Source organism: Egretta garzetta, unplaced genomic scaffold (assembly GCF_000687185.1).
Source record: "Egretta garzetta isolate BGI_Z169 unplaced genomic scaffold, ASM68718v1 scaffold215, whole genome shotgun sequence".
Classification (NCBI taxonomy): domain Eukaryota; kingdom Metazoa; phylum Chordata; class Aves; order Pelecaniformes; family Ardeidae; genus Egretta; species Egretta garzetta.
In genome coordinates, this window is record NW_009259719.1 from 6,532,402 (window position 1) to 6,552,135 (window position 19,734).

At 37.3% G+C, this 19,734-nt stretch overlaps 1 protein-coding gene across 1 annotated transcript in view; it reads right to left on the reverse strand.

The window, feature by feature from the left end:
* PBRM1 (polybromo 1) overlaps window positions 1-19,734 on the reverse strand; it is a 66,277-nt gene that overhangs the window by 29,696 nt on the left and 16,847 nt on the right. The window contains 6 exon segments of the mRNA XM_035894851.1: window positions 1-500; window positions 1,764-1,869; window positions 2,957-3,233; window positions 6,323-6,420; window positions 7,002-7,143; window positions 16,284-16,500. The exon segment at window positions 1-500 is cut by the window's left edge and continues 21 nt beyond it. Coding sequence (XP_035750744.1) covers window positions 1-500; window positions 1,764-1,869; window positions 2,957-3,233; window positions 6,323-6,420; window positions 7,002-7,143; window positions 16,284-16,500 — 1,340 coding nt within the window.

Here is a 19,734-nt window from a genome sequence, read left to right on the forward strand (position 1 = left end):
AGGAATCTCAGCTAAGGAGTCACTGTAGCATCTACCCTCATCATCCTGGTGGCTCATAACAGATACAAAAAGGTTATGGATAAGTTCCTGAATTAGCAAAGTGACATTGGGCACATGAGAATCCTCATCTCCTTCTATTTCTCTCCGAGTTTCAAGCAAAACTTTATGCAGGACCAGAGCATCTTTATAAATCAAAGATTCCGGCTCGTTATATGTACAAGCATTATTGAACATCATTACAAAGTCCTCTACCATGGAATCAATATCCTGGTATTTATTTGCCATCATATGACTTCTGATCTTTTCCATGTCAACGGGCTTTTTAATGGTTACGTAATAGTCAGGAAGTTCAGACCGAGATGGCAGCCTCAAGAAGATGGCGCTCAGTCGCCTGCCTCGTTTATCTGTATAATTCTTAACTGCTTCATACACCTCATTCAATTTCTGTTGCATTGGAGTCATGTATTTTGATTTTTTAGGAGAAATGCCACTTTTTCTACCTAGAGCAGACAAAAAGGGAAAAAAAAAATCATTACAAAACCAGAGTTTGCACACTTCTTTGACCATCTCCTCTCCATTGGAGAAATGCTTATTGAAGAACCACTTCATGGTATGAGCAGAAGACTCACAACATGGAGCCCATTCCAAGTTGCAGCTTCCTTTATTTTTCAAATTGTATTAATGTATTTTTTAAGATGTTATTTTTGGCAAACACAGAATCCTATGTTCCTGTGTGGTCCACCTGGTGAAGGGCTCTTCAGATTTAAGCATGGAAAACATTTTCCTACCTAATGTTATTTATAACTCCTCTAAATTCAGTTTGGTTTTACTAGATCTACATGAATTTCTCTATACAGCCGTTAAAAATCCAGTCATCATAGGGTTTTTGCTACCACTAAAATTAAGCATTCTAAATATTATCAGATTCTTTTATGACAGGTTTATGCCAAATTAGAGAGGATTATGACAGGTAAAATGTAAAATAAGGCCTCCCATGGGATTATGAATCAGATTAGCTTTTTGATTAATTCAGAATCTCTGTTACTATACTGCATAGTCTGTCTGTGAATTCTCTACTACCTGTACCTTACCTAAGAGCTGCACATTTCTATTTCAAGAATAGAAGGCTGTGCAGTTATTTTCTTTAAGCCTTTCTGTGCAATTTTAACCTTCTCAGTTTGCTAAAGTCTGAACACATATTAAGGGGACATAAAGTTTGAATAGCAGCAACTCTAGTTTTTAAGGGCAACAGGTCTAGGAACAGACATTGTCGGAAATTTCACTTCTGGTTTTTTCTATGGCTTTCAATTTTCCAAATAAAGCTCAGATTTCTTTTATCATTCTGTGGCAATCCCAGACATTTGACCAGGGAAATTAAGAGCTTTACTCAGTTTGAGAAGCATCTTACTTGTAAGCAATCCCAGTAGCACACATTAAGCGTGCTAATGAAATGTTACTGGGCACATAATGCAGCATCTAACGTTTGGGTAACACCACATGACTAAACACCAGTCACTCCAACTGTTTTCTTTCTTCATTCTAAGTTACTTTTCTTAGAAAACACTATATGCAACAACTAAATTCTATTACATGAACATATAAACACACCATTGCTGTCATGATTTTGAAAATACAATTCTACTTTGCATGTCAGTGTAAATTTGCAGATCATATCTTCTATTCTAAAAAGAAGATCTGTTAATTGGTATTGTTGGGTTTTCATAAGTGTTGAAATGAGACAGCGATGTACAAGATTGCCTTACTTAGCTTTAGTTTAGGGGATGCAACATCATCATCTTCAGCTAGGGGTCCCAGTTCTTTCCTTTTTTCTTTAAGGATCTTTTCCAGCATATGGGCATCATTGTATACCTATTAATCAGTAATGTAATCAAAAAACAAAACAAAACAAGTTTTACTGTGTTTACACTAGTTTAGAACTAGCCCCTAAGAAACATTTAAATGTTAGTTTGAAAAAGTGGAATGCAAAACCAAGTACTTGATTAAAAAGAAGGGCTTATTTCTCAAATGTACACCTTTAATAGACTTATACAGGTAAGCAGAGCTGATGAACACCATCTAAATCAGGGAGATCTAAATCTTGCATAAATTATCCAATTAAACTGCATTTCTATTCTGAAGACTACAAAACAGCAAGGTTCAGTTGTCTTATCAACTTCCTCATCAAACCATTCTGCTGAGCAATGAAAGATCTCTTGAAGTACTGTGATTCCATCAAGGTAGAGAGGACTAGAACAGTCCTCCTGGGTCTTCAAATCCAACCCCGGTGAACACAACCTCATCATAAAGTCCTGTACAGCAGCTGATCAGATTTCTCATTAGAAATAGCTGGAGGTTTCTTATCACCACTCATGCTTGCTGGCTGAGAAACATCACAATATACAAACACCCTACAATATATTTGTAAGTGAAAAGCATATTCCTTTCAGACTCCTTTTGCTAGACTAAACAAGTCAGGTCTTCTAGTCTGATCTCCCACTTCCATGAAAACAAAGCTGTTTTTTTTCCAACTAAGACATCCCTTCTCAGAGGTTCTGAGGTCCAAATCACACGCTGATGACCATTCACTGTGCAAATACCTTCACATGATTAACTGAGGATGAATAATAAGAATTTAGCAACCAGCTTTTATTATATTTTTTTAATACATACTAGGAAACATTCAGCTGACATTCTTTGTAGTGGAGGAAGAAGTTTAGCTAACAGGAAATAAGTCTAACCTTTGCAAAGGAGTGTGTTGCATTTCATATTTATACAACTACAGACGAAGACAGAATTTAAAACCCCAGCAGAAAGAAAAAGTCACATTTCTATTTTAGCTCAATAAACAATTATCATAAATAGTGTGGGGAATAGTCAAAGCCAAACCATCCTAACATAACTTGGATGTCTGCAAAGAAACACAGAGGTAAGTGTGACTGCAGAATCAAAACACTACCTGGGAGCCTTCCTCGTTATAATGCCTTGCATTTCGGAACATGAGCTTCATGTCTTCAATCATGGCTTCTTCCCCTGGGTACTTATCATTGCGGATGTTGTGTTCTATCATTTTCAAGTCCATTGGCTCCAAGATAATTTTATAGTAGTCTGGATAGTCCTTTTTGGATGGCTTAACCATAAACAGATCACAGAGCCGTCTGCCTGTGCCTGGTTCTCGAGCTTCCAGAACTGCATTGTATAAGATCTTCATTCGTTGCTTTCGTATATTCTTTTTACTATTAGGTTAAGGAGAAGAACAAAAAGAAAAGAATAAATGTCAGGGGCTCTTTTCCCCACTTCCAACGCTAATATCAAAATGACATTATCTTCTATACCACGATAAAACAACCACAACCACCTAAACACACACACAAGAAGTTCAATGTTCAGACAGTGTACTAGAAACATAGATCCATTTGCAAATAATGACAGCATCATAACCAGTAGTCTGCTAAATAAACAGGAAATCAACTTTAAGATGCGATTTTCTCTCATTCACCTTAAGGGTTCTACAGAATAAAACAAATAACTAGTTTTCAAAAGTGCAAAGGTCAAAAGGAGCTCTGAGCACTTTCCAGCCGCAGAGGAAACAGCTGAGTCAGGACTAGGCATCTGAAGCCAAGACCTCAAGATCTAGTGCAAACAGCAAAAAATCCCTCAGCCAGTATCTTCATGACTACCTCTGCTGAATACAGAGTATCAAAGACTTGAGCTATTTATCTCAGAGTAGCTCTGTACCTTCTTCGGTACCAGATACAAGAAAAATAAGGACATCAAGAATACAGTAGAAAGAAGGGTCTGAATTGCTTAAATATCTGTCAATCACAGTCAAATGAAGTTACAAGTCAATAAAACTCACCAAAACTGCAAACGCAGGTAGAAAATGGCCACGTACATGCTAACACCACAACCTTTAGAGTCACCCTATGTGTAGCTATTATGGTTGTCTCAAGAAATCTGACAACACAACCAAGACACAGCTTATCAGGAAAACAGTTATGCATGGCTCCCTGTACATATACTGCATGATCTATAAGCAAATCAGATAAGGGAGCAGAAAGCTTATGTTAATAATGTATAATCTCAGCTCAGATACCGTGGTACTCAGAAATGCATTCTCTACAAAGCACTTTTAAACCAGCTTCCAATTGCAAGCTCTAGAAAACTTATTCAGGTAGTTGTAACTCTGACTATATTATTTGTAAAGACAATAACTACCTTCATTTGCACAATGTGCAAAACATCACTGAACAACTTGCTAGAAACCAAACTGCATCACAGATTTTCCATCATCTGGATCTTTTCCTCCTGCCTTTAAAATATATCTAATCCAGCATAGCCTCATGCCTCAGACACCTCTTGCTCCTTGGTGGAGTCAGCAAAATAACTAATGTAAATTAATGTCACACATCTTGAATTTTCTCACGTTATCTTCTGTAGGTTAAAAACTTTCTTCCGCATTATCTTCACTGCTGGAAACTGTTAGTGGTTCACACTAGCAGATGAGCAATGCCAGAAGAAAGGCTTGCTTCCAAATTCCACATTTTAACATGTTTTCAAGTTTTAACATTTAGTTCAACAGAAGTAGGTAAAGCAAAACCAAAGTAGAAATAGTAAAAGGCCTGCCAACGGTCAAAATTCAGGTCATGCATCTGATACATAAAAGAGGACATTCAAACAAGTTTCTTCTGTGTCACTATTATTTTCCCAATGGGATGACTTTTGCCTGGGTTATGACTTTCTTTTTCAGTCAACATTTTGGAATTCCCCTCAGTCCTTCACTTCTGCTAATCAGCAGCATTTTGCAGTCATCTTTTACTTCCTATCGCTCAGCAAGTGAAACTTTTAATAAGTACTGAACTGACAACATCAAAAGCATTTTCAGGTTCTTTTCAGGCATTAATAAAATAATTTTGATTTCCCTTACCTATGAATACACTGTTTTCTCTTTTACTGTTCATAGATGACAAGGCCTGACAGCTTATTTCTTTTAAGCATTTCAATATTCTCTTGTACAAGGTGATCAAAAGCAACATAAGGTTAAAAGGACACTGATGACAGTTTTACTTGCTTGATTAGATTAGTAATTCTCTTTGAATCTGAAGATCCCCAAATTAGCAATTTTTGCAATTTGTTCCTTCCTGATCTTCATTTGGTACTGTGGTCTGTCTTACCGTTCCACTACTTTTCTTCTTCCTAGCATCCCTAGACTGTACCACCTCCTAAATTCATGTTAACATTTTCTCTCTGCAGATTTCTTATGAGCGTACATTGTTGCTCTTACTTGATTGCTGTAAAGTGAATCTTTGCTGATGCTCTATTTCATTGCCTTTCTCCCCCCACAACTTCTGTCACTTTGACAATACAAAGAACTAAAAATATAGGAAGCTGAAGGCTATAAGCAACGCAAAGAAAGATGCCGAATTACAGTTTTACACTAGCAGTTGCTACTATTGCAATAATATTATCTGAAGCTGGAACTTATTTTCAACAATACCACGAGGCAGACTTGAGAAACTATCACTTGCTGGAGTGAAATACATCACTAGTATTAACTACACAACAACTATCACTGCTAAAGAGTACTTTCCACAAACCATCATTATTGCTCACTAGAAGAGTATATTTTAAATTGCTGTGAATTTTGTTTACATCACCGTATCACAAATCATCAACCTATTACACTGGGTTTATCTATTTGTCAAACAGCTGCTGACAGGTAAGCAACCAAAGAGTGCAAATTCAGAAGGGAGACAGAAGCGGTCCTCTAACATTAATGATGAAAACTCCTCAAGCAGAGTTCAGGTCATGGAAAATGAAAATATTTATGCCAGGAGACTTCACCAAATAAAAATATTTGTAGAGTAATACTATAAACTGTCAAAAATGTAATTTAACTGTAGTGTTAACCTTAATTGTATTTTGAAATTGCTAACAAAATTACATAAATAGTCATATATCAGAGAAGTAGTAGAAAAGAAGCAGTAATTGCTAGCAACCTGTGAAGACAATCCACACACCAGGCTAAAAAAACCAAAAAATCCATTTCAGGATTTTTTTTTTTACTGACAAAATTACCTAATTCAGTATAACTACAGTGTCCCTGCCAACTACTGAACTGATGTTGACAACTGCCAACTAACAGGCTAAAAAAGGAAAATGAAGTCATCAAATAGTTTTGAACTAATTAGAGCCAACATTTAATGATGTTAAGTTTCAGAACTACAAATCCTTACAAAATGCTAAAAACCATCGCTTAATATTCTCTTTAACAAAGAAAAGATATAGTAATGTTATAGTCTGCAGGAACTATGGAAATGAATACCTTTTCCTTTTTGAGCTTCCAGTATCAGATGTAGCAGAAGAAATCATACTGTCCCCATCCTCAATGTCGTCTCTCCTAGCAAGCTCCTTCTTCTTTGCCTGAAAAAAGAAGAAATCCCTGAAACCAAACTCACTGCTGGACATTTCCAGAACAATATTAAACATCAGAAGAGATCAGAATCACAAAGAAAGATGCAATGATGGGTTTTGAGATTAAACTACCATAAAAATATTTCCAGTGATTTATTCAATACAAGTTGGCCAACATAGAATAGTATAATACTTTTTAACTGTCAGAAAAAAATTTGAGGAATCAATTTGAAAACAATGCCACTTCAGACTACAGCACTTAGCTGGAACACTTAATGAAATCTGAAGTGGTTTAGCATCCTCCAGTTGCCCGTAAACACTAAAAAACCCCCCACATCATCAATCTTCTCACAACTTAATTGGGTTAAGAACCATAGTAAGGAATAAAAGGGAGCAAAAGACATCACAGAAGGCAGCAGGTGTGCTGAAGAAAAATCACCCTGTGATGCTCTTCATTCCCATACTTCCCCGTAAGCAAGAAACTACTACTGCAAATACAGGTCTAGTTAAAAATTATTTTGGAAAAATATTCACTGGGAAATAAATTCATGTGTGAAGTTATATCCTTTTGATTGTTCTACTCCACATACCTGCATAACCTGCTGCATTTTCAGTACTCTTTTATAGATGGCAGAATTGGGAACATTGTAGCGCTTGGCATTTTCAAACATCAAGTTAAGATCAGCCTCCAACTGATCTAAAGTTTCATATTCATGGTTCTTCAGTTTGGTTCTGCAAAAGAGTGGAATATCTGATTGGTATTTCTCAAGTTAGACACTGCAAAACAGTTCTTTAACATCTTCATTTTCACAATAAATCAGTATCAAAGAGCTCTAGTTACAGGAACGTGTTTTCTTTTTCTAATGCTGCAGTAGCATCTTCCAATTTTAAGTATATTAGGCAAACGTATCTCCTCTTAAAGAATGATTTTAATAATTCTGAAAGCTGCTGTCTTGAAAGTTGTGCAGACTGAAGTCCTGTTCTCATACTCGGAAGAGATGTGGCATGGATGAGGCAGAAGCACAACCTATTGAGACTATGTCAGTACAACTCAGCTGTGACCTGCAGCGCTTAGGTATTATGTCAACGTGAGGGATTAGCTGCACACAGCCAGAAACACTGCTTTCCCTCCACAACATCAATTCTACTCATCTTCAGTCACTGAGAAACAAAAGTGCCCAACACCTCTCATACTAAGCCCCTCCAATTTTTGCCTTTTCTTAAAACCACCTGGTTGTTGATTGGTGCTACCCGTAGAAGTGCACTTCACGTGACAGCAGTTAGAATAGGACTAATGACAAAAAAAGTAATTTTTCATAAGCTAAACAGATGAATCAGTGTACTTAGTTTGCCAATAACTTAATGTGTTTTCTCCTATTTCCTTGCACAAGTGGTGAAAGTTCTGGCCAAGTTTTTTAAAGCTTCCAATACCTCATTAAACACAACAGAAAACAGTAACCTGAAACAACAAAAAACCCAAACCCTATCACAACTTCAAAACACAGTCATCCTTCTTCACATCTCCTCCCTGACCCACTTGCCTGTTCACATCCACTGGTTATGCACCACGTTTAACCTGCTCACCACCTTTAAACCTAGTCTGGTTTCTATTCTACAGCACCTAGCAGAATGAGAACCTGCCTGATGGAGCATAAGCACTACCCCAAAATAAACATAATACACTATCCCAAACCTTACCGGCCAATGTGACCTTACAGCTGAACCAGCAAACAAAGAGTAACAACGTTCAACTTGTGTTAACCACGACACTTCACTGGTCAGCCAAGGATGAGGAAGTCATGGTTGGATTAAACGTGGCACAGAGCTGCAGCTGCTATAAAAATTACTGAGAAGCGCACATTACATGAGAAGCTGTCCTGATGGAAATACATTTTGCAGGAAACATCCCATTAACTGTCTGCCAGGATGGCAGCTGCATGCACCTTACTGAAATGTAACGTATTTCTTCTTCATGTCTTTCAGATCTGAAGAATTAGTATGTCCTCAATGACTATGAGAAAAGCAGAAAATAATTTTGGACAATATCCAAAATGTAAGATGTGGAGAAAATTATTTGTTGCCATTCTCATTTAAAACAAACCACTTTAGGTTCATGTGCATTTTTTAAGACTTTAAGACATCAGTATCTTGCAAACCTTTATGCATTATCTTTCAAGATTCTTTTTAATATTTCCAACTGAAGCAACAGAAGAAACGGCAAAGTCAGCCTCCGTTTCTACCTTGTAGAACTCCAGCAACAATTATTTGCATATGTTGGGGAATATGTGACTGGTATGCTCATAAATACCAGGGATGTAAACACTGAGTCTACTTCATGCTCTTGCCGCTGCCTGGTAACAAACACTACAGGTCACCTTACATCTTCTCCAGCTAATCTGAACATTTTCTGGTACAGAAAGCAAAATCTATAGAGTAAAATGCATGTAATTTATTTTCGTAGTCCAACATAAATATCGACAAGCAATTACAGGACTTCAGCACACAAGCACTCACTGGTGTTACAAAAGCTAACACATCATTAAGGGAATATCTCAGGAAAACATAGAACAGAAAGGCTTAAAAAACTTGCATCAAAAACCCCAACTAATAAGCTTGTATTTATCAGAAACATCAAAAGTGAGTTTTAATTTTTTCAAAACAGAATTATTTAAGAATATTTTAATTTGTCAAGGCACATAGAGTAATTAAGTGTGTTAACAAGCAGTAATTTCCTTATGTTATTACAAATGTTTATAAAACTTTCAAAGAATTAATGGAAAACAAAAATAGTGTCTAAAGGCAATTCTGCATCTTAGAAAAAGGTGCCCAAGTCAGCTAAACTACGTTAGAGATTAAGAACATTAAAAAATTCAAAAAGCAAGTCCCATGTAGAAATCAATTAAGGAGCAGCACTGGAGAGAAATACTGACCAGCAGACTTTTTTCTCCCCTTGGATGTAGACAGCGTCAGCATAATTTGTTTCCAAGTGACAAGTCATACTGACAAAGTTGCAGAATAAGGCTCTAACTAGGGATCTAATAAAGTGAAGACTACCACAACTGGCTTAGACTTGAATATTACATACTTAATACTAAAATGTCTCAATGTTTTTTACTGATAAAGACAACTGCTAGAGGACAAAGAACCATGCTTCAGAAATCGTAATCACCAAGCTGGGATAAAGAGATCAAGACCTCTCAAGATCTACTCTGCAGTCTATCCTCTTGCAAGTAAGGAATTGTGCATGCAACATTCCTGCTTTGCAACTCGTGGCTCAAATTTTGCTTAAATATTAGCAGCGTGTAGTTAATAGACATTCTTGTGCAACTCTGGCATGTTTGCTTTCTTCCAGAGAATTAAAAGAAGCTTTAAGAGACTGGACAGCAGGCAGAATCAAAACTGTGAAAGTTTCTAGTCTTCCAATTGGTTTAATAAATTAGAATTACAGCATTGCAAGTTTGTATTTTGATCGCTGCTGTGTGAGGTCTGGGTTCAGCTTTCTGGAAGAGTAACCCAAAGGACTACATCTAAATTGAAGTACCACTTCTTCAATTCAAATCGCTTCTCCCTGCTACCACTTTGTACTACTCCCCTTTATTTGGAGTTGTTCTGTACCCAACTTAAAACTGCATTCATGTTAGCATATGGGAGGGGGGGGAGAAGAAGAAAAAAGCAATGCCCTCAAAGAATCACTTAACAGTCTAAACTGTTTAGTCTGACTAAAAAACTCAACATCAACAACCATTCTCCTAAGATATTAAAGCCAATAGACAACTCTATATCCTTATCACATGTAAGTTCAGAATCTACGAAGCAACACTGTCAGCATGGTACTATAAATCAAATTTACTTATTAGTAACACATCCTGATCTTGCTCAATCAAATTCTGTATGTTTACGCACCAGTTTTATCAAACTGAGAAAAGGGGGAGTTTGTCATATCCTCTGAAGCAGAATAAATTCAAAGCAAGCTGCAGGCAGAACAAGCAAAGCAATAGTGTTTTCTAAGGAATATATCCTGCCTGCAGCAATTTTCTTTTTACAAAAAGAGAATTCTAAATTGGTCCTGTAGGATTTCATGATACAGTAAAAGAAACTGGGGATCATACCAGCAGATCCCAAGCCACTTGACACTAGCCAATCTGGGATTTGCTTTACCTCTTCTCCCAGAGACAGGGAGGTAGCTCATGCAGACCCCAGAACACCACTGTCACATGCTTAATCTAAAAATATATCACTTACTCCACATAGCCTTTGTATCCCGCACTAGCTTCATCTTTGTGTACTTAGGCACACATTACAATGCAGCAGCTAACTCTGAAGCACCAAAAAGCAGAAAACACATATGAAGTATACCATTTCACATGCAGTGATTCTCTGCTCTCTCATGACCCTGTAGAAACAAAACCTTTAAGCTGATAGAGAAGGTGAGGACCCCACAGTAGCTCACAAGAAAAGAAAAGCAGCTTAATTTTATCTTACTCCTTTAAATCTTAACCTAGAGCCAGAAGACAAAAGGAACCATTCTTAAAATGGAAAGATGAGCTATCATCCAAACTATCTTACCATGAAATAAAATCTTCCCTCTATCAGCATTTGTTTATCTGCAACCAAATAAGCAAGGTGCAGCCCATCTGATTTTACGCAAACCTACATTCACCGTTGACTTCATGAAAGGCCTGACAACAAAAGTAAAAATCAAGACTTAGCCCATATGGTTTGGAAGGATAGACAACTTCCAACCACACATACAAAGAATGAAAAATGCAGGTATAAAAGGTATAAAAGTAATCCTGGACTAGTCTGAAAATCACGTCCTACCTCTTCAATGCACTTGTTGACAGCAAACAATAGGATGATTAATTATGAAGGTTATTCACAGAGGTACTTTAAACAGATTTAATTATACTCAAACTCAGCAGAACTCAAGTGTCATGCCTTTTCTGGATTTACAGTATGAAATGCAGTTTCACAATAAGTTTAAAAAAAACTCTCATCCCACCAATCTTGGAAGGAAAGGATTTTATAAACATCAATATATTTAGCGAGGCTAAAACTAGCCAAATCTACAGCTCTATTCCACAGCAAGTCACTGTCAACATACCTACAAACTGAACTTTATACAGCAGAAACCAAGAGAAATTTCTATGAAATTTCTATGAAATGACTGATGGCAATACAAATGTACCTGAAAAAGCGTGAGTAAAACCTAGAAGAATATCCTTTTAAACATAATGATCTTTGCAAAATGAGGAAAATAAACAGTTTAAAAGGTAGATTACAGTTTCATAAAACCACTAAGCCTAAAAAAACACCGGCGTGACATTTAATTTGGTCAAAATCAGCATAGTAATTAAAAAACCATACAGTAAGCTAGCACTCAGCTCCCTAAAAGGTCTACTGGAAACTCTTCAGCCCTTTCCAGGTGAAGTATTTGGAAGAACTGAAGAACAGCGAGATACTCTCTCCATACAATCGAAAGATCCATCTTATTAGTCACATGCTATGCCTAAAAAATTCCAAGGGGGGGGAAAAAAAAAAAAAAAAAATCAAACATGTGGCTAAAAACAGTCATCGTGTATTTTCTCTTGTTCTGAAACTGTGAAGTCCAGAGGCTAGTCCAGGCTCTTTGGGGAAAAACCACTGTAATAAAGAATGCATGCAACAAAGGCATTTCACAAATGCCCTATTGAGGAATGAAATAATCTTTCTATAAAGTACATTCAGAACCTTGTTCACTTGAACCTGTGATTTTATGAAGGCCATACATACAATATGCACTGAAAGTACTTGCTAAGGTAGGAAAATTGATTATACCTACAATGGGGCAATGGGTACAAACTGAAACATAAGAGGTTTCAGTTGAATATGAGGAAAAACTTCTTTACTCTAAGGGTGACAGAGCACTGGAACAGGCTGCTCAGGGGGGTTGTGGAGTCTCCTTCTCTGGAGATATTCAAAGCCCACCTGGGCGATGTCCTGTGTAGAATGCTCTAGGAGAGCCTGCTTTAGCAGGGGGGTTGGACTAGATGATCTCCCGAGGTCCCTTCCAACCCTTGCGATTCTGTGATTCTGTGTGATTCTGTGAAGATTTTAAAACTGTACAACATTCAACAAATATTACATTAAGTGAAAAAAGGAATGAAAGAACTGCTGAATCTCAGATAAAGTGAAAATTTACAAGGTATTCCAAATATTACAAAGACATAATTTTCTCTGCAGAGGATATTTTCCGAATTGGCTCATTGAAAAATTAAGCAAACTGTAACACAGTGACATATTATTTTTCCAAAGTTGATGTAATAATAAAATATTAATGTCATTTTTTAAATTAAGAAATTAATTTGTATTGGGCTTAAGCTATTATTCTTAAAAAAAAAATTAAGTTCTCTATAAACTATTTGGGCTTTAACCCAGACAGCAGTCTCCATTATTTCAAAATAAGTTCCACTCCTTTATTTGCAATATTACTAGAAGTGGTTAAATTACAAGGCAAAATATGCTTGACCACATCATATTTACCGTAAGTTCAACTCAACTAATTAATAATTAATCCAAAGGCAACAAGAGCCACCACAAATTTCACAGTTTCAGGAGAATGTCAACATATCCCAGGGCAGTGAAACATAACATTTAAATTCCTGTGTCACAGACAATTGTTCAACAGGATGTATGGTCACAGGAAAAATGCATTTCAAATCCTCAAATAGTAGACATCACACAAAACCAACCATGTTTTAAGCTAGATCCACATAGCTTTTTAAACTTTCACTACAACCCTAGCTTCCTGGAGCGCAAGACACTGGGGCATGCCAACAAAGATACTCATTTCAGTGCTGGTGCACCTGCATCCACCTCATGTGTGTATTAGGAGAGAACTGCTGCCAGGGAATTCCCTGGAGCACTTCCCACCTCTGGTGCACAAAAGCCTGTCCCACTTGCCTTAGGGATCACACTTACTAATGCTGTAAAATTTAGCAAGGAACACAGTTCGTGTAAGCATGCCAGGATCTAGCACTTAGGTACTGGGTAACCGAACACATCCTGCTGCATTATTTCCCAACTATTCCTCCGGTCATTTTATAACTGCAGAATGACTTTGCACCAGCAATGGTAAGTTAGCAAAATAACCTCCACATCATGCACTTTTACCACACCTGAAAGTCACAGCCTTCACAGTGCCATGCCTTTCTTTTTACATAGGATATTCTTGGTCTACATCTCTGAGCTTTGCCTTGTTTGAGGCAGGGGGTCTCATCAGTGTGTGTCCGAACACCGGCTGGGAGGGAATGGAGAGGGAGCCAGACTCACCTCAGCTGTGCCTACTGACAGGGCAAGAGGTAACACGAACAAATTGAAACACATGAAATTTCATCTGAACACAAGAAAAAAAAAAAACCAACCACCTAAATTTTTGTTTGTTTGGGGTTTTTTTTGGTTTTTTTTGTTTGGTTGTTTTTTTACTGTGAGGGTGGTCAAACACTGGCACTGGTCACCCAGGGAGGTTGCGAAGTCTTCATCTGTGGAGATATTCAAAACTCAGCTGGACATAGTCCTGGGCAGCTGGCTCTGGGTGACCCTGCTTGAGCCAGGGGTTGGACTGGATGGTCTCCCTTCCAACCTCAGCTACTCTGTGATTCTATAAAGAGCAAGTCAGGAAGAAACCAGCAGAAAACTACAGCCATCAGCAGGATTACTTCCCACACCCAGGAACAGCTTGGGATCAGCCCTCAGATCAAACAACTGAGGTTCATAATGCTCATAAAGTGACTGAGAGGCTGGGATAGGTATAATGTACATCTCATTAAAACAAAATATACCCATACTCTCCCTCTAGACATCATACATTATTTTGTAAGGTTTTTCCTGCATTTAACACGCACAAACTCCTGAAATACGTGACTAGGTGTAAAATTTGCAACATCCACACATTTCACAGTTCACACTGGCAGGATAGCCTAGGTAGCAAGATGCCAAAGCCAAACAGATGAGACAGGAAAGCCCGGCTTTACTCCCACACCTCTTCAACTTTTCACTAGGACAATTAACTTTTCTGTCCCCATCTGTGAACAGAAGATATGCTCTTTGTAGGTATATCTCAAAAAAACCCCAAAAAACTCAAAACACAAGACACCCCACCACCACCACCAAAAAAAAAAAAAAAAACCACCACAAAAAAACTCTACCCCTAATGAGTGGCAATTTTGAACACCTAAAGACATATTTGCAATATCAGTAGACCATGCTAGCTTCAGTTTTCCCTAAAGCACACCAATTAAGTGCACATACACATGAATTCAAGGCTTTTTAGGTATAGTAAGAAGTTAAGATGATGTGATAATTTAAAAACACTTGAATTTCAGAATTTGCTAAAAAGAAGTTGGACTATTATAAATACCGTACTTTTAACTTGTGAGCTACAAATAATATTTCTAAAAAGAATGCCTGTCTCTATTTTCTAAGCTCTCAAGCAATAAGTAATTTTTTTTCTACAGCTTTTCATACATTTGTGTGCAACTTCTTTACTGCTCACATAGCCAGATGCAACCTGCCTATGCTGTAAGGAAAGCAGAAACGCAGCTGCCTCCCTGTGGCAAATTATTTCTCCTATGACTGATATCAAGTATATTTTCAATGGAAAGCCTCTCCCAATTAAATCTGCTTATACATAATTTGAGTCAATATTCTTTGGTACATTCAGACAAAAAGCTCCCTGACAACTGTCAATGATTTTTCTCAATTTCACCTTTTTTTTTTTCCCCCATCAAGTACATTTTGTGCTTTGTTCAAGACAAGAAACTTTCTTTGCCAAGCCAACAGCTGTACTAAGACACAAGAAAAAATGCTTTAAAGTCACTGATGGATACATAACCAGTGTGGCAGCTCCATACTTGTTCTCCAGCACATTCAAAATACCTCGACAAGTGAAAAAAAAAAAACAAAACCAACTTTGTTACTTTCTGATTTAACAAAAACCCTACTTACTCAACAATTATACCAAGTCTAGAAGGTCATATTATGGTATAACTAAAATTTACAGACCTCTGTATTAGAGTGGATTACAAATACATGAACAGTGTTAGGGCCCAGTCCTCACTCACTAAAGCTGGAGGACCAGCACTCCTGCAGTGCAGCTCAGGCAGGGACTGGAGTCCCAGTGGCCACTGGTCAGGAGGCCAGGGCCACCCGAGGCTGGTCAGTGCCATTAAGGTCTATTAATGCACTCAGGACCCTGACATAGATCCATCATATGAGCTTATCTTGCACCGCTAAAGAAAGATATTGCTCATTTCTTTTTACTCAGGTTTTTAATCCAACAACTGCACTCTAGCTGTTGATGAACCTTTCATAGCTCACAGATTTATAAACGGTGTACTGCTTTGATACTTAAGTCCAGACTAGCTACATCAAGAATGAAAATAATTATTCCCCACAGTTATACTGTGACCTGGACAAAAGAAATGTAATTGCAACTATCTTCCTACAATTGACATTGCTGAAGACTATGAATTTAAAAAACCTGGCAGTAAGAAGTAACCAAATCATCAGGGTCAAAGAAAGAGAATAATGGAGGGTTCTGCAGAAGCTTTCATCTTTGCTGCCCACCTAGCCTCCAGAATTATTGATACAGCAACATTTCAGGCACATTACAAATGAAACTCCATGGAAAATAAACCCAACGGCAGCCATCTATAAAAGATGGTCAGAAGACTGGTGCAGACTGACTTGAAAGAAGCAGCAACCAAATGTAGAGGAAAGATGGTATACACTGCATTAGGTATTGACAACTTGACCACAAAATAGGATTCTGGAAATAAAAGAAACCCTTGAATAGTTTCCCACTAGATGTAGTTTGCATTCTGTTTTCTTACCTGATCTGCTGCAGTGAAATAGGCGTTTTAATTTGCTGGTAATAATCAGGATACTTCTTCTTGGAAGGCAAGTGGAAAAAGGGTTCAGATATTAGCTGGCCCTGGTTATTTCGGCAACTTCTCACTGTGTCATAAAGCTGATAAAGAGGATTAGAAGTGTCCATGAAGGAAGTAATGCTCTCTGCTTCGGATTCTCCTTCTTCATAACGAGCAGCAGCTGCACAGAGAGAAAGGAAAAATGGGAAACTCAGCAGGACAACTCAGAGTGGGTTTTTTGGTTGACTTTTCAAATGGATAAAGATCTAAACCAAAAGAAAAGCAGTCCCAGTTGAGGGTGTTCAGCCACTCTCTGGCAGTCAGATTAATACCTCAGAAAAGGACATCACAAATATATCTTATGAGCCTCAAGCTGACAAAAAAAAAAGCACTTAAGCACTTTATCTAGGTATTGCAATCTCTCTTATCAGATGAGACTTCAGTTCCATCACTGGTAATACACCCTTGCCACCTACAACTGCTGAGAAGTGTTCATATATGAACCACACACTACCTATTAAACAGCTACATCTTTATTTACCCATCACACTATTAATACTAGTATTAGTGTCAAATACATCTGTTTATTGAACTACTGCCACCCTGCTATCTGACAAGAGCTCACTACAAGAATACCAATTGACAAACCATGTCTGGAATTTTCAAAGGTGCCTAGCCAGTTAAGCAAAATGGCCAAATTAAAAATGTATTTTTGCATATATATCAAAAAGGTGACTTCAAGACTTCTATAATCCTTTAGACAATATTAATTACAGCAGAAAAACCTGACACCGTAGCCTGAAGGTGCACCTCTAATCTATGCAGGAAAATGAAGGAGAAAGAAATATTTTTAATTATATAATTAGCATAAACATTTCATAATAAAGTATTTAGAAATTTTATAGCAAACTTTTCTAGTTATTTACATGAAACACATATTATGCTTATTAGGATGAATGACAGAAATGGTATGAAGAACTAACATTTACTGCAGATAAAACTATGAAAAAACATTACATGAGCAACAAAAACATAAAAGGAATGAAAAAACGCTGTGAAATTATAGGATGGGAAGCAATGCATGGCCAACCCTGACACATTTCTCAGTAACACAGTGTAATTTGTACCTTGCAGACAGGCATAACATAAAATCTGTGTGGTTTCGCACACACTTGAGTTAAATTATTCACCCTTCTTCCCCCTCTTACGAGTTACAGTTTGAAGGAAAACTTGGCAGATGACACACTGGGTAATTCAGTGACACAAAAGACAGTTCTCCAACGCTCACTCTAAGTTTCCAGCTGGCATTTTCATTATTGCTCAGTGGAGGCTGGCAAAGCTTCAAGCTTTCTGTCCAAGTTCAGTAAAGACATATTGAAATGATGACAAAGCCAGGGGACACTCTGACTGCATAACAACATAGTACTATTGTTTTTCCTGTGAAGACACTGCAGATCTGTGTGAGTGTACAATATATGAGATCTACCAGACAAGTTAGATGCTAGCTAAAACACAAACAGACCTCAGTAGATGTGGAAACACATTATGAAGACGTTCGTTACTGATTCAGGGAAGACACTCAAAATTGTCCTGATTATGCATCTGTATGCCAATCAGCATCACTTAATGGCTTAGCATCTACCACTCAGCAGGAGCGGGACAGAATAATTCAGGTAGAAACAAAAGATTGGAGGTAGCTTTATGTTTTCCTGTACCTAACATATCAACCTGAACATGGAGATAAATTCTAACAGCTAAGAGAATGCTATCAGGTAAAGTAAGCCTCCAAAAGAGATTATGAAGCAAAACACTGTCTTCAGTTTTTGTTTACTCAAACAGTTTGGTTCGTTTACTTGAACAGTTCAGCTCTGAGTGCTCCATCAAAAAGTAAGAAACAGAACAGAAAAAGCAGAAGCACTTGGTTTTATGAAAGAAAAAAAGTAAGAAATTAATCAAGTATATTATTGTTCTCTGACATGTGGCAGCCAGCAACAAAGCAGTTCAATACCCTAAATAAGAAGTGTACGTCCTTTGTATTCAAAGTAGAACACAAGGCATTCCCTAAAATAAAAATCTAAGTAAATTAAACAGGCACTGAAAGGAAAGTGTTTACATAATATTGTAATACAGCTATAACATTTTAATTATGATGCGTGTGCTCTTTAAAAGCGATGTGTCAAACATTATATATTTTTACATATTCAAAAAATGATAGCATTCTCCTAATATGAAATCCATTATCTTAAGAACTGAAGAAGAATGCATTATTCAGATCAGAAGACAGGGAAATCTGTATTTTGCTATGGAACAAACAATCTAATGCAAGACTGTATATTCTTTAATATGCAGTAGCACCAGGTCCCACATCCCCACCAAGCACACACCAGCAGTGGAGAGTAACAGTCAGTTATTCCCCTTTCATGCAGCTGTTACCACAACTACAGTTAACAGGTACAGGGGAAAAAAACAAAACAAAACCCAAACACAGTATACCATAACCACAAAATATATGCCATTCAGCAGTCCCCAAAAAAATTTATTTCTTGCTGTTCATTCCATACCACAATGACTGTTTCCTAGTGAAGGGACAGCTTCATTATGGAGTGATGTTACACTAACTTCACTGCAAAAGGAGGAAGCCATCTAATTTACAGCTGGAACCGAGCTTTATTATCAGATAATAATGCATATCATATACAAGTACTCTTACTCAATGAGGCAGAAAAAGAGCAGAGAGAGAAGAGTATTTGAATGTATATGAAAGAAAACCAGTCTTCATTCAGTAAGTGTTTTGCTTTAAACACCATCTCCTTTGTGGTCCCAAAGCACCTAGACAACAATAAATGCCCAAAGTCTAACTGAAGATAGATGCTAGTAAAAACAAAAGCAGCATCCAGTCTTAAGACATTTATAAATGAAATAATAATAAATAAAATATCTTTGTTTACAAAATTAAATACTTTATAAGTAATAGAAAATCATCATCTATGCCTGCCTTTACAGATTTGTAGTGAGGAGCAAGGGAGCTACAGAAGCTGCTCATGTCGTAGTACATTTGAGCTGGAAATCATCTACAAGCTCCATCATATCAAGACACCCTCTGAAGCTGTGAGAATAAACTCCAAGTTGGAAACAGGTATTGTTCATTGCTTAGGCAACTGCTACAATCAAAGAAGCTCACAAAGATTTAGTTCTGTATCAAGGAGAAAGGTCTCTTAATGTTCAATCATGCAGCCTAGTTCTCATTTATTTTAACAAGTGTTAGAGGAAGAAAAAAAGATGAGATACCAGAGCAACTAATAGAAAGACCACTTGGTTTAAACGAAAATGCTTTTCATCTGCAGACTGAAAGCATAGGGATGTCCAAGCAGTATGTCAGAGGGACAGAAAATCTCAAGGGTGACAGAGGTCTGCC